This window comes from Coregonus clupeaformis, chromosome 4 (genome assembly GCF_020615455.1).
Source record: "Coregonus clupeaformis isolate EN_2021a chromosome 4, ASM2061545v1, whole genome shotgun sequence".
Taxonomy (NCBI): Eukaryota; Metazoa; Chordata; class Actinopteri; order Salmoniformes; family Salmonidae; genus Coregonus; species Coregonus clupeaformis.
In genome coordinates this window covers 11,534,833-11,548,251 of record NC_059195.1, presented here as the reverse complement: position 1 = coordinate 11,548,251, position 13,419 = coordinate 11,534,833, and the positions used below count along the sequence as shown (strand labels likewise).

The 13,419-nt window shown below is 43.1% G+C and overlaps 1 protein-coding gene across 3 annotated transcripts in view; it reads left to right on the top strand.

The window, feature by feature from the left end:
- The window catches only part of LOC121551888 (coiled-coil domain-containing protein 148), a 46,479-nt gene that overhangs the window by 29,437 nt on the left and 3,623 nt on the right, over positions 1-13,419 (top strand). For all 3 annotated transcript variants that reach the window (XM_041864584.2, XM_041864572.2, XM_041864576.2), the window contains one exon: positions 873-1,079. In XM_041864584.2, coding sequence (XP_041720518.2) covers positions 873-1,079 — 207 coding nt within the window. The remainder of the gene's footprint in view (positions 1-872; positions 1,080-13,419) is intronic.

Here is a 13,419-nt window from a genome sequence, read left to right as displayed (position 1 = left end):
GTCTGCTCGCTCACTTTCAATAAAAACAGTCAGCCGCCTAATGCCTTCACACCGTCAGTTAGCCACTATTAGTCCATAGATTAATATCATTCCCTCTGTTCCAATAAGGTAGCCAAGTGAAGCTGCCTCTGTGTGATTGCTGACACAATGATGAATAGCTATAGACGCCCCTATGCAAAACGCTAGAAAGGAAAAGGTCAATTTTACACCACATATCTAAAGCCAGTATTAAGACCAGGTTGTTACTCTGTAATCTCTGTATAGCTGCTTTAGCATGATAGTCTGATCTAATTTATGAATACAGGTTTGCATGTTGCTATGTAGCCTACAGTAGCCTATATGCTATATCTGTTGTTACATATTGTAATGACCCAGCTGGGTCATAAAGTAAAAGAGAGACGGGCACCAGGTGTACAGGCAGAACACAGGTTTATTCCTGAATGGGCTATTGTTCAGGCCACAGCCCACGCCGCTAAACCTCGAACATACACAAATAGAACATGTCAAATCAATGGTCCCGAACAGAAGAGAGAGAGATGAGACCGTAACCCCTATTTAATCATTCCAAAACCCCGCGGGATTACCCATCATACCCCCCCAACCTTTCCATCTGTCCTGGCATATTTAACCCCTGCTAGTACCCATGAGAACGATAACACATCCATGAACACAGAACACAATACAGGGTCGTTACAATATATATCGCTACATAAACCTATCAAAAAGGTCCCCGTTGCAAAATAGGTTTCTAACCTCAAGGGTATTTTACTGGTTAAATAAATGTTTAGAAAACTAGAATAGAAAACACTGCAGCGAAACCTGTTCTGTTATGGTTGTATTTATATCCCCATGGCGATGGTGTCTTGTTGCAGATAAACCACAAGCTGAGCTGGGATTGGCAGCGCTTCACCCAGACCCAGCTGCGTGTGGTGGCCCAGAGTTGGCAGCGGGACCGGGCTGACCTGCTGTTTAAAGTCCTAGTGACCCTCGAGGAGGCCAGGCAGGCCTACCAGGAGGAGCTGGCCCTCCACACAGACCGCCAGCACCAGCAGGAAATCTGCTCCCGCCTCAGCGACAAGGTAGAGATTCACGCAGTACACTGAAAGGACATCCTATGTCTGAAATGGCATCCTATTATCTATATAGTGCACTATTTTGACCAGAGTCCGCAGCAAAAGTAGTGCACTATTTAGGGAATCGGGTGCCTTGTCTGACTGTGTAGAAGACCTCCACTAAGGAGGCAGCTAATGCCGGGTGTACACTACACGACTTTCAAAATCCTAACAACGCTGAGCCTCTCACATTAAACGACCGTCTTTCATGTAGTTTTTTGTCTTGCCAACGCAGTGGTGCACACTCTAAACGATCTGGCACAGACGGGGGGTCACACAATATTCTTCACTTGGTCGTAAGGATTCTCGATACCACGCTGTGTTGCGAAAACAATGATGTGATGAGATTGTTAACGTAGCTATAACGAGCTGTGGCTCAAAAGCATGCTCCAAAACGTTTTCAGCCAGACATGTACGCTTGCCATACAGAGTTGAAATTTCTAGCCAACATTTTGAATTGAATAACATTGCTAGTGAACTTCAGAGCTGTAACGATTTGACACGTTGGCTTTACAAACCCATACTAGTAGTCATCGCTCCTATTCGAGAGTCTACACATTCTGGGTAATGCGAAAAACGTCATTATCTCTCTGGCTTCTTCTCTGGCGAGCTCTCATTGGCTATTGCTGATCACCGTTCTCGAAACTTGTCGTTGCACATCTCACACTACAAGAGTATTGCAGATTCTGTGCCTATAAAATCAAACATGTTTGAAAATATCGGGACGTTTGGGACTGTTCAAAGACGGGATCAGTAGCTTTCAGATTGAGTCTCTGACCCGCTCATATTAAACGAGCGTCGGAGACGGCCGCGCGCCCGGAGTAGGCAAAGACGTGGGGATTTTGTCTCCGATCTCAAAAACTTGTCTGGGACAGCCAAATCGGGGCCAAAATTGTGTAGTGTACACCAGACATTACTCAACCCTCACACTCACTCACACTTCCTGTTGCCAGCTAGCATCTTACGCTCGGTTTGGCCTACCACTAGGGATGGGTTGTGAACGCTAATAAGGACAGCCTTGTCTTGCTGACATGATGTAACTGTATCGGAGGGTTTGTTCGATTCGCTCAAAAAGCAAGTTGCGTACATGGGTAAACTACCCCACTCTTGCAGTGTCATCATAATAAGGTTATCTTGTCAATTAACTGATGAACAAGTTCTGTTTGTTTATCTAGCCGTCTATAGCATAGCTGATGTTTGTTATAAGGGGTTTGGAGATTGAAGTTTAACTACAGCTAATTAGATAACAGTAAGGTATAGGACCTACTAACTCTGACCTGATGTAGGTGGCTATAGACATGTGGCTTCCCACACTTTGTTGTCATGTACATGTATTTACACAGATAACGTAACCTGACCTGTCATGTCTATGGCCCATATACCATACAGCATACACAAAAACATACATAGATGACCACGTTATAGTGATCATATAAAAACAAGTTAAAATATCCCTAAACACAACAAACTAAATGACACATAAGCAGGCCAAATGGCCCACATAGAGAAATGGCCTACATAGAGTGAAAATAACATAGACCTGTGCCTTATACAGTGCCTTCAGAAAGTACTCACACCCCTTGGCTTTTTCCACATTTTGTTGTGTTACAGCCTGAATTTTAAATGGATTAAATTGAGCTTTTGTGTCACTGGCCTACACACAGTACACCATAATGTAAAAGTGGAATTATGCAATTCCAATAATAATAGTGAAGACATCAAAACTATGAAATAACACATATGGAATCATGTAGTAACCAAAAAAATCTATATTTGAGATTCTTCAAAGTAGCCACCCTTTGCCTTGATGACAACTTTGCACACTCTTGGCATTCTCTCAACCAAGTTCATGAGGTAGTCACCTGGAATGCCTTTCAATTAACAGGTGTGCCTTGTTAAAAGTTAATTTGTGGAATTTCTTTCCTTCTTAATGCATTTGAGCCAATCAATTCTGTTGTGACAAGGTAGGGTTGGTATACAGAAGATAGCCCTATTTGGTAAAAGACCAAGTCCATATTATGGAAAGAACAGCTCAAATAAGCAAAGAGAAATGACAGTCTATCATTACTTTAAGACATGAAGGTCAGTCAATCCGGAAAATTTCAAGTTTCTTCAAGTGCAGTCGCAAAAACCATCAAGCGCTATGATGAAACTGGCTCTCATGAGGACCGCCACAGGAAAGGAAGACCCAGAGTTACCTCTACTGCAGAGGATAAGTTCATTAGAGTTACCAGGCTCAGAAATCAGCAATTAACTGCACCTCAGATTGCAGCCCAAGTAAACATCAACTGTTCAGAGGAGACTGCGTGAATCAGGCCTTCATGATCGAATTGCTGCAAAGAAACCACTACTAAGGACACCAATAAGAAGAAGAGACTTGCTTGGGCCAAGAAACACGAGCAATGGACATTAGACCGGTGGAAATCTGTCCTTTGGTCTGATGAGTCCAAATTTGAGATTTTTGGTTCCAACCGCCGTGTCTTTGTGAGACGCAGAGTAGGCGAACGGATGATCTCTGTATGTGTGGTTCCCACCGTGAAGCATGGAGGAGGAGGTGTGATGGTGTGGGGGTTCTTTGCTGGTGAAACTGTTGGTGATTTATTTAGAATTCAAGGCACACTTTAATCAGCATGGCTACCACAGCATTCTGTAGCGATACGCCATCCAATCTGGTTTGCGCTTAGTGGGACTATCATTTGTTTTTCAACAGGACAATGACCCCAAAACACACCTCCAGGCTGTGTAAGGGATATTTGACCAAGAAGGAGAGTGATGGAGGGCTGTTTCAGATGACCTGGCCTCCACAATCCCCCGACCTCAACCCAATTGAGATGGTTTGGGATGAGTTGGACCGCAGAGTGAAGGCAAAGCAGCCAACAAGTCCTCAGCATATGTGGGAACTCCTTCAAGACTGTTGCAAAAGCATTCCTCATGAAGCTGGTTAAGAGAATGCCAAGAGTGTGCAAAGCTGTCATCAAGGCAAAGGGTGGCTACTTTGAAGAATCTAAAATCTAAAATATAATTTGATTTGTTTACCACATTTTGGGTTACTACATGATTCCATGTGTGTTATTTCATAGTTTTGATGTCTTCACTATTATTCTACAATGTAGAAAATAGTAAAAATAAAGAAAAACCCTTGGAATGAGTAGGTGTGTCCAAACTTTTGACTGGTACTGTATACAGCTCTGGAAAAAAGTAAGAGACCACTGCAAAATTATCAGTTTCTATGGTTTTACTATTTATAGGTATGTGTTTGGGTAAAAATAACATTTTTTGTTTTAATATAAAAACTACTGACAACATTTCTCCCAAATTCCAAATAAAAATATTGTCATTTAGAGCATTTATTTGCAGAAAATGACAACTGGTCAAAATAACAAAAAAGATGCAGTGTTGTCAGACCTCGAATAATGCAAAGAAAATAAGTTGATGTTGAGGCAGCCTCAGAAAAAAAGTTAATGAGATTAGTAATTTATATGAGCTAACTTTAACCCTTTCCTGGGTAGCCTATCTTAAACTATACTACTAAACTACTAAACTCATAATGATAATAGGTTGTATTTCTAATAATTCTATTTCTGATAATAACAAAGAAGGAATACATAGTGCAGTGGTAGAAAGAATGCATGCATCTTTGTGCATTCAATCAAAAATATTGCCAAGTTAATCAGAGACTTTACCAACCTTACCGTATATGAGTTCTGTTATAGTCACATATTGTATTTCTGTGCTGGAGTGGAGTCAGAGCACAAATGGAAGTCTCCTTCCAACCAAATCTCTCCTGAGTTCTCAGGGCCTTTATCATCCTGACACAGTGACACGACCAGAGCACAAGATGGATTCCCCTTGCCATTCTGTCAGCCTAATACAAATGCTTTGTTTCTGCAGCTGGTGTCTCTGTTTCCAGTAGCTCTGCTAAATAAACAATGATTTATATTCATCATGATGAAATCCACTTCTGCAATTTCATTATCTTATTTCATTACATACTATTTTGAAGCTTTGGTATAGCAGCCTGATATGCTGTGTTGTTACAGGCACAGTACAGTCGTGGTCAAAAGTTTTGAGAATGACACAAGTATTGGTCTTCACAAAGTTCGCTGCTTCAGTGTTATGAGATATTTTTGTCAGATGTTACTATGGTATACTGAAGTATAATTACAAGCATTCCATAAGTGTCAAAGGCTTTTATTGACAATTACATAAAGTTTATGCAAAGAGTCAATATTTGCGGTGTTGACCCTTCTTTTTCAAGACCTCTGCAATCCGCCTTGGCATGCTGTCAATTAACTTCTGGGCCACATCCTGACTGATGGCTGCCCATTCTTGCATAATCAATGCTTGGAGTTTGTCAGAATTTGTGGGTTTTTGTTTGTCCACCCGCCTCTTGAGGATTGACCACAAGTTCTCAATGGGATTAAGGTCTGGGGAGTTTCCTGGCCATGGACCCAAAATGTCGATGTTTTGTTCCCGAGCCACTTAGTTATCACTTTTGCCTTATGGCAAGGTGCTCCATCATGCTGGAAAAGGCATTGTTCGTCACCAAACTGTTCTTGGATGGTTGGGAGAAGTTGCTCTCGGAGGATGTGTTGGTACCATTCTTTATTCATGGCTGTGTTCTTAGGCAAAATTGTGAGTGAGCCCACTCCCTTGGCTGAGAGCAACCCCACACATGAATGGTCTCAGGATGCTTTACTGTTGGCATGACACAGGACTGATGGTAGCGCTCACCTTGTCTTCTCTGGACAAGCTTTTTTCCGGATGCCCCAAACAATCGGAAAGGGGATTCATCAGAGAAAATGACTTTACCCCAGTCCTCAGTAGTCCATTCCCTGTACCTTTTGCAGAATATCTGTCCCTGATGTTTTTCCTGGAGAGAAGTGGCTTCCTCACTGCCCTTCTTGACACCAGGCCATCCTCCAAAAGTCTTCGCCTCACTGTGCGTGCAGATGCACTAACACCTGCCTGCTGCCATTCCTGAGCAAGCTCTGCACTGGTGGTGCCCCGATCCCGCAGCTGAATCAACTTTAGGAGACGGTCCTGGCGCTTGCTGGACTTTCTTGGGCACCCTGACGCCTTCTTCACAACAATTGAACCTCTCTCCTTGAAGTTCTTGATGATCCGATAAATGGTTGATTTAGGTGCAATCTTACTAGCAGCAATATCCTTGCCTGTGAAGCCCTTTTTGTGCAAAGCAATGATGATGGCACGTGTTTCCTTGCAGGTAACCATGGTTAACAGAGGAATAACAATTATTTACAGCACCACCCTCCTTTTAAAGCTTCCAGTCTGTTATTCTAACTCAATCAGCATGACAGAGTGATCTCCAGCCTTGTCCTCGTCAACACTCTCACCTGTGTTAACGAGAGAATCACTGACATGATGTCAGCTGGTCCTTTTGTGGCAGGGCTGAAATGCAATGGAAAAGTTTTTTTTGGTATTAAGTTCATTTTCATGGCAAATTCATCTGATCACTCTTCATAACATTCTGGAGTATATGCAAATTGCCATCATAAAAACTGAGGCAACAGACTTTGTGAAAATTAATATTTGTGTCATTCTCAAAACTTTTGACCACGACTGTATAAGTATATTGGTTTATTTAAAATATGATTCACATGCAAATTCGAATAATGTTGTATTCTATATCATAATTTAAGTGGATGTGTTGGTAAAAGTTTCATTATGATTCCCTACCCCTCAGGGTTGGGGTTAATTCCACAAATTAAATTCTAATTAAATTCTCTGTCCCTGTAAATTAAATGTTATTCAATTGAAATTCCAGGTCATTCTTTGAATTCAGAGATAATTCAGTTCCTCTAAATTCCAATGTTAGGAAAATCCTATTCAATATTATCCCCAACAATTCCACAAATTCCAATTGATCAGGTCACTGTTCAGACAGCCTAGCTATAGTGGAAATATAGAAAAACAAGTAGAAATGATTTAAAACAAATCCTGCAGTAAATGTTTGATACTATGTGCATTAATTCCATTAACTGGGAAATGTAAAGTATGGAATTCTAATTCAATTCAATTCCAAAGATTTAATGTCTTTACAATTACAATTAAATTCCTATTCAAAAAGTCCAAACAGTCTAATTCCAATTAAATTCCAACTCCATAACTTGAAGATTGTTGAAATTCTAATTGAATTCCATATCAATTCTCCACTTCATGAGTGAAATCAAGAATTGTAATTGACCCCAACCCTGCTACCCCTTGGAGCCTGAGGAGGTGAGTCATGGTGGTGCTGGACGAGTCCTGGTGGTGCTGGAGGAGGCCTGGTGGTGCTGAAGGAGGTCTGGTGGTGCTGAAGGAGGCCTGGTGGTGGTGCTGGAGGCCTGGTGATGCTGGAGGCCTGCTGGTCCTGGAGGTGGCAGACACAGACCAGTCCAGCTACCCTGCTGGAGAAGGCCTGATGGTGCTGAAGGAAGGCCCAGTGCTGCTGGAGGAGACCTGGTGGTGCTGGAGGAGGCCTGGTGGTGCTGGAAGAAGCCTGGAGGAGACCTGGTGGTGATGGGGGAGGACTCATGGTTGAGCTGGCCTCATTAGGAGTTGGGCTGTGTGCTTATTACTGTGTGCTGTATAGTGATACTGATAACCCACTGAGCAACTTGCCTGTGGGTTATTATGGTGTGCAGTGGGAGGAGCCCTAGAGTAAATGCTTTCTGGGCCAAATTGACGACTGCTGCTCTGAAGGACAAGTCTTCCCCCTGGCCAGGCTAGTGTATAGTGCAACGCCAGGCCCTGGTGTGTTAGCCTAGCTGCGCTGTGGATCAGGCAGCACAGATGGCTGCATGGAGGAGGAAACTAGGCTGAGTTTACATACCCTGGGAGTGGGGAAAACCAAATATGTTGTACTGTATGTCTGGACAGAGAGACATCAATTATTATCTACAGATGTTGTTCTATTGCATTACAGATTGTACAGCTGTAGGTTTATTGATGCTACTCCATCTTGATTTGAAAGACATGTTGGTGCATAGAGAATAAGTTGGCAAATTTCTATGAGATGAATATGGAACAGATGACCATGTTGCGTTCTGCTGCACTACCCAAGTTTACCACTAGAGACATACAGGTATTTTATTCTACCTATTCTGATACAGAACGGAAATACAATGAGAACAGGATTCCAGATAGGGAGAAGAAGAGTATGCATATGCTGATGATGTATGCTGTGATGGAGTGCTAAGCTTGCTGAGTAAACTTACCCTTAATTATACCCATTGTTTCCTGATGTTACTGAGCCTACATTCACCCACAAGCATTTGTGAGGTCGGGCACTGATGTTGGGCGATTAGGCCTGGCTCGCAGTCGGCGTTCTAATTCATCCCAGAGGTGTTCAATGGGGTTGAGGTCAGGCCTCTGTGCAGGCCAGTCAAGTTCTTCCACACCGATCTCAACAAACCATTTCTGTATGGACCTCGCTTTGTGCACGGGGGCATTGTCGAGACCCATAGACAGCAAGGGCAGACAACTTCTCCCTCTCCGATGGAGCCGGGCGGATGTTCAAATAGTACAACTCCAGTTGTACTATTGTAGGAGGAATCCCTGGCAGAGAGCAGCTGTCCCGTAGAAATCCCATGGTGGGGATATATGGATCCCTCTGGGTGCTGGAGTGTGGGTGGCTGATTTGGTCGGCCAGCTGGTCCCGAAAGATCGGGTCCTCTCCTCTCCAGGCGTTGGACGACCTGGAGAACCCGATCCATCGCTTCTTCCAAGCTGGCTAGCATCGTCGAATGCCCCCTGGACCCGTGCCACGACTCCAGGCATGTGCTCCTCTCCTGTTGACTCCATGGCGGGTGTGTGATTCTGTGATAGGTGAGTTGAAGGAGTCAGGCGCAGGAGGATAAATCACAGAATAACAGGATTTATTCCGGAAAACAGAGTTACGCAGTAATGTGTCAAAACAGTCCAGTGCGCAATATAGGCGCAATGGAACCAACAAGGCACACGGGGAAAATAACCCGGCGATACAAAATACAAGGAGCTCCACCGAGCTTCACTATCCTCACAATAAACAAAACAATAACACACAAAGACAAGGGTGCAGAGGGAACACTTATACAGGTACTGATGAGGGGATATGAACCAGGTGTGTGTAATGAACAAGACAAAACCAATGGAATGATGAAATGAGGAGCGGCAGTGGCTAGAAGGCCGGTGACGTCGAACGCCCAAGCCTGCCCGAACAAGGAGAGGTGGCAGCTTCGGAGGGAGTCGTGACAGATACAGGCGTCCTTCCTAACTCAGTTGCCGTAGAGGAAAGAAACCTCTCAGGGATTTCACCATGAGGCCAATTGTGACTTTAAAACAGTTACAGAGTTTAATGGCTGTGGTAGGAGAAAACTGAGGATGGATCAACCACAATGTAGTTACTCCACAATGCTAACTTATTTGACAGCGTGAAAAGAAGGAAGCCTGTACAATATAAAAATATTTGCAACAAGGCACTAAAGTAATACTGCAAAAATTGTGACAAAGCAATTCACTTTTTGTTCTGAATACAAAGTGTTAGTACTCTCCGTATTTCCAAGCATAGGGGTGGCTGCATCATGTTCTGGGTATGCTTGTAATCGTTAAGGACTGGGGAGTTTTTCAGGATAAATAAGAAACGGAATGGAGCTAAGCACAGGAAGAATCCTAGAGGAAAACCTGGTTCAGTCTGCTTTCCACCAGACACTGGGAGATTAATTAATCTTTCAGCAGGACAATAACCTAAAACACAAGGCCAAATCTGCACTGGAGTTTCTTACCAAGAAGACAATGGATGTTACTGAGTGGCCAAGTTACAGTTTGGACTTAAATCTACTTGAAAATCTATGGCAAGACCGGAAAATGGCAGATCACTCATTGGTTAGTCTGTCAGTGAGTGTTCAGAGGCAAAAATTGGAGCTATGTTAGAATTATATTAACAAACACTTTGGGGAGGGCTTGTAGCTGTGCTTTTATCATTCTGACATTTCTAGATTTAGTCTTCATTTTTTAAGGCTGCCATGTGCAAAAAGTATGTTTGTACTTGGCAGCGAGGCACAGAAAATGAGATTGTAGTGATGAATTGTTGTAGACTGTATGTAATGAGCGTATTATTCCTCTTGTGTTCTCAAAGATGCATTCTCTAACCAGCAATAAACAAGCAAGACATACCCAATCAGTTCAACCAGTGTTGTGGCACGGCTTTCCGTTTTTTCTCAGGAGCTTGGGGAAGATGAAGTAAGATTAGTTTAAGGTGGCTGTGATGGCCACTTCGCTGTGCTGTTTGATTTTTCATATTTACATACTCATATTCAGGAGAAGACAGAATAAACACTTAGACTGGCAAAAGCTCACTTGACACAAAGAGGCACATCCACTTGCACGCATGCATGCACAAACATGAGCATGTGCGCGCGCACACACACACACAGACACACACACACACACATACACACACACACACACACACACACACACACACAGACAGACAGACAGACAGACAGACAGACAGACAGACACACACAAACAGACAAACACACACACACAAACAGACACACACACACACACAAACAGACACACACATACACATACACACTCACAGACTCACACACAAACAAACAAACAGACACACAAACACACACACATACACACACACAAACAGACACACACACACACACACACAAACACTCAACCAGGTTGTTTGCACTCCCAACATCAAGCACCCGGTGCAATTGTGTGTGTTTTAAAAACCTAGATTTTCTCTGGTGTGATTTTTTTTGGTTACATAACAGATTCTACATCCCAAATGGCAGTCTATAACCTATATAGTGCACCAGGGCCCATACCCACTGGGCACAGATGTCAAAACAACGTCTATTCCACGTTGGTTCAACGCAATTTCATTGAAATGAGTGTGTGCCCAGTGGGTAGGCTCTGGTGAAAAGATGTGCATTATGTAGGGAATAGGGTGCCATTTTGTATACAGACGCAGACAGAGAATGTATCCGTGAGAGTAGCCTACCAGATTGAGAAATAGTCTATACAAAATAGGTATTGATCAAAGGGGACTGTTTAAACACATTGAGTTAATTGTCTTTGAGTGTGTGTATTTATAAGTATTATTTTGGAATGTAGGGAAGTTACTACATTTTCTGTGTTTTCGTACAGTAGGTTCGTATCACCAGTAGACTTTGCACGGCTGTTTCGGCACAGATAACAAATTTAAAACACGTAATATATGTTGACAGAGAGAGCCTACATCTATGCATTCTGGCTCTTACAGTAATTTACAGTAATGTGCAGCAATCCTTGAATATCTAAGTCTTTGTCTAACTCAGTCATTAATAACAGCATAATATTCATAGTATTCTGTGACAAAGTAGCGTCCTTTCCAGGGGGTGTACCAGTAGTACATCACGCTGCCTCACGCTACAGGCTCCCTTTCTATAGGCCGTTCTGGATCGGCCTTTACTTAATATTCTAAGAGTTTCATATAAGAGTTTTGTCCATTACTCATGAATCAGTGGAGGCTGGTGGGAGGAGCTTTAGGAGGACGGGCTCATTGTAATCGCTGGAATTGAATAAATGGAACAGAGTCAAACGTGGTTTTCATGTGTTTGATACCATTCCAATTATTCCATTCCAGCCATTACAATGAGCCCATGCTCCTATAGCTTCTCCCACCAGCCTCCTCTGTCATGTATAGGAAGCATTTGTTTCCCACTCTGGTGTTGTCTGCTCCAGGCAGGGTCACTACTTTGAAGCCATGAGATGTGAGGGTGTCATGTAGCAATGCTTCTAAACACATTCCAGCCCAGTCTGGACGAGGAAGCCCACAGAACCTGCTGCTGCAATATCCACAGGATGCTCATTAACATCATGTGTCAGGTCTCTCTCTGGTCTCTGGTCTCTTTCTCCCTCTCTGTTTTCTCTCTCTTTCCCCTCTCTCTCTCTCTCTCTGTATCTTTCTCTCTCTCTCAATCACTTTCTCTCTCTCTCTCTCTCTCTCTCTCTCTCTCTCTCTCTCTCTCTCTCTCTCTCTCTCTCTCTCTCTCTCTCTCTCTCTCTCTCTCTCTCTCTCTCTCTCTCTCTCTCTCTCTCTCTCTCTCTCTCTCTCTCTCTCTCTCTCTCTCTCTCTCTCACCACAACAAGGATGACTAGACACTATACTGGCAGATTGGAGACTGAGAGACAAATTACCACAGCTCTGATCTACGGGCAGTCTGACGATTAGATTGGATCTTATTCTAACATTTCATTGTTCTATTTAATACGTCATTTTAATAATTTCAACTTCGAAGTCCCAGTGGGCAGTAAGGCTCCTGGATGTTTAAAACCACAAGTAGGAGCGGCGGGCTGGCCTACAGTTGGCGTTGTAGTTGACAGAGTGTACTGATGTGTAGAGTGTACAGATGAGTCATTGATTGCACATGCACTTTTTCTACCTGTATTTATTGTCTGTATATGTCCTTGTCTATGTTTAATTATGTGTTTCTATGTATGCACAGTGCTGCAACCAACATTTCCCCACAGCCATTATCTTATATTTTATCTTGAAGTTGAGTGACAATAAAGTTGGGTCAAAAGGTTCTGTAAAGTGAGTGGTTAATGAGAAATACAGCTACTGCTTCCTCTGAGGGCAGAACTTCTAGGAGGTTGAGCCTCTGTCTTGCATTAGAACTGATAAGTCTTCTATTAAACCCACAAGAGGAGCCTTAATGTAAACATAAACCTCCATATCTTTCCATCCCTAAGTGTATGTCCCAAATGGCACCCTATTCCAAGTTTCACATTTTATTGTCACGTGCACTAGTACAGTGAAATGCCTTTCTTGCTTTCTTATTCTCTCTATAGTGCACTATTCTATATAGTGCACTACTCAAAAGTAGTGCACTAAATGGAATAGGGTGCCATTTGAGACACAACCCAATGTTATTTGATTAAGGCAGGGCAGGGTCTCTCTAAGCTTTCCCCAAACAGACAGACAGACAGTCAGCAGCCAGTTGTTGGTTCCTCTCAGGCAGGCTGATTGGATTGATGATGATGCTGGTGCTAATGTGTGATTGACTGTGTTAATAATGCTTGGCTCTCTTTGGGGGGTTCCTAAGCTCTGTGTTGATGGATCTGTAAATCTGTCTGCCTGTTTGGATTGCAACACTTCAGCGCACACCGTGCCACAGGGACCCTGGCGCATAACCAACCTGTCACTCACACCTCAACAATTGTTGTGTGTGTGTGCTTGTGCTTGTGTATGTGTGCTTGTGTGGTTATGTGTGCTTGTGTGGTTATGTGTGTGTGTGTGTGTGTGTGTGTGTGTGTGTGT